Here is a 2371-nt window from a genome sequence, read left to right on the forward strand (position 1 = left end):
ACTATATTCATGTCAATGTCAGCTGCATTTTGCTGACACGTAAACAAACATAACTGCAGTGTATGGCATCATTCTGTTAAAACTTCTCCAGAACTGTTCAGCTATTATGACTCTATGAGTGAGTAGCCATCTGTGCAGTGTAGTAGCTAGGTAGGATGGAGTGCTGACTTCTTGCCTGATCATTCTCATTCATCTAGGACAAGCTAGTGAGTCCTCTGGGCTCTGGCTAGATAAGTTTTGAATCACCAAAACATCATGGACCGGAGTTAATTTTGTCAGAAATGACACACTGCACTTACTCAACACTAGAGTACATGGGGGCTCCCATCTTTGTCTAGCAAAGAGAGAAAAGTTTTTTGACAAGAGCATTTGCAACCAGCTTTTTTCCCAACAACCTGGTGTTTTCTGTAAAAAAACCAAATTTGCTAAGGAAAAACAATAACTTTCTTTCTTTGCTGAGGAAAGATTAGTTTTTTGTTTCTGGAGTTGTTTTTTTGCTTTGTTTCTTCAAGGCAGGCTGAAAATGAAGGCATGTGCTCCTCATTCATAAAATACAATAAATAAAAATCAAGCATGTACTTCCACCCGAATAAACAAAGAGAAAAAGAAGCAGCATCAACCGGAAATAAGATGATTATCATCTCTCAAACTGAACGTGACATTGGCAGATTCACAGCAGCTAGGACTACGAGATATATAGAGATGGGAGTTACAGCGAGCTCTAGCAATGGCGACCTGCAGACTGCAGTGCAGCGCAGGCAAGGCCGGCCATGTCGCCGCCGGTGCATGCAGTACGACGATCGACCGGCTGATAATGAATGGAGCGAATCAGGGATGGAAGCGCTGCATGCAGGCGTGGCAGGTGATCTCGAGCGCGGCGCCGGCGGCGGAGCCGATCCGGGGCCTGCAGGCGGCGATCTGCTTCATCCGCTCCACCCGCTCCACCTCCTCCCTGGCGCGCTCCCAGATCATCCTGGCCCGCGCGAACTCCCGCTCCGCCAGCTCCAGCTCCCGCTTCGCCAGCTCCCGCACCCGCTCCGCGTACGCCCGCTCCGCCGACGCCATCCGCACCTGCTCCGCCGTCTGCCGCTTCACCGCCGCCACCTCCCGCTCCCGCTCCCGCTGCTGCTGCTTCACCGCGGGCCGTGGCAGGAGCAGCAGCTGTGGGCCTGGGCCTGGCTGCGGCTGATTCGACTGATGCCGCGGCCCAATGCTCATGGACAGGTCCAGGTCCAGCTGCTGCTCGGCGGCGGCGGCGCTCGCGGGCGCCGCGTCGTGGAGCACTCGAGCTGCCGCTGCTGGTGCTGGGAGCAGCAGCCGGAGCCCCCTCTCCCCTCCTTGCTCATCCATGGAATTAAGATCGATCGAGCTATATCTCTGATCTCTCGTTGTACGTGTTTGCTTGCCTTCTTTGCTGGGGCTTAGCTAGTCTAGCTTAGTTAGGCGATGTGTGTGGTGTGTTACCCAGTGTATAGTATACTATATATGGCTGTTTACGCCCTCCGATCAGTGAGTGATCAGTGAGCATCTAGCTAGGCGTGACCAGATTGCCCCTGCTATTATCTGCAACGCTAGTAAAGCTAGCGTGCCTTTTTTGTACTCTGCGCATGGGGGGACATGTGTTTGTCCGTGCCACCAGGCAGACACATCCTTGGTTTCAGGCTGCTGGCCTGCTAGCTAAACTTGTGTGGACCGCCTGGCAATTTTACATTCTAACATACAGTATACTCCTGTACGTTGGATATACCGAGAGAAATTTCACTGCGCTCAAAGGGATCGGGTCGCGCCGGCCAAATCTCGGATGGGCCGGGCATAGAGAGGGGGGCTTAGCTTAGCTATAGTAGCTAGGGATGGATCGAGGGAGCTAGCTCAAAACGTTCTTTCATATGGCTGCTTTTGTTCCACATGCCGCATGCCTCGCGCTTTACGGGTTGGCAAATGCCGCAATAATTCTCGACGTGCATGCACATGTGTTTTGGGAGGAGGAGGAGAAGTTTACATGCATGCGAGAGAGCTTTTTTGGTAGGCCTGGCTTTGTCCGCTCTGTAAAAATGAAAAGAACAAAAGGGGATTCATCTCGGCCCGTCGATCGGAAAAAGGGTGGGAGAGGAAAACTATTCGGCTACAGGCAATCGAGCTTCTTCCTTGGACCTTCGCTTAATCAATCTCCCTTTTCTCCTTCTCTCTCTCTTTTACAGTTCTACGCGCTGCCATTGTGTATTGGGATCGTTAATCAATGAGCCTATGCAGGTTATTCGCTCCATGATCGCCTTTCTTAAAAGGAGGAAACTAGAAGCTAGCTGGCCGGCCTGGAGTACAACTGGCTACCTCCTAAGTCCTAGCCATCTTCTGACCGATCTACAAGGCTATA

At 51.8% G+C, this 2371-nt stretch overlaps 1 protein-coding gene across 1 annotated transcript; it reads right to left on the reverse strand.

Annotated features, from left to right (window-relative positions):
- Positions 1–518: 518 nt before the first annotated feature.
- LOC100824261 (protein indeterminate-domain 16) lies at positions 519–1578 on the reverse strand. The gene has a single exon (XM_010241505.3). It carries the CDS (start codon positions 1348–1350, stop codon positions 829–831), a length of 522 nt encoding a protein of 173 aa, XP_010239807.1. The 5' UTR covers positions 1351–1578; the 3' UTR covers positions 519–828.
- Positions 1579–2371: the final 793 nt, after the last annotated feature.

Source organism: Brachypodium distachyon, chromosome 5 (assembly GCF_000005505.3).
Source record: "Brachypodium distachyon strain Bd21 chromosome 5, Brachypodium_distachyon_v3.0, whole genome shotgun sequence".
NCBI classification, from domain to species: Eukaryota; Viridiplantae; Streptophyta; class Magnoliopsida; order Poales; family Poaceae; genus Brachypodium; species Brachypodium distachyon.

Bases quoted from the DNA above. Each gene is read 5' to 3' on its own strand.
- LOC100824261 (XM_010241505.3), bottom strand. From the start codon at position 1,350: ATGGATGAGCAAGGAGGGGAGAGGGGGCTCCGGCTGCTGCTCCCAGCA.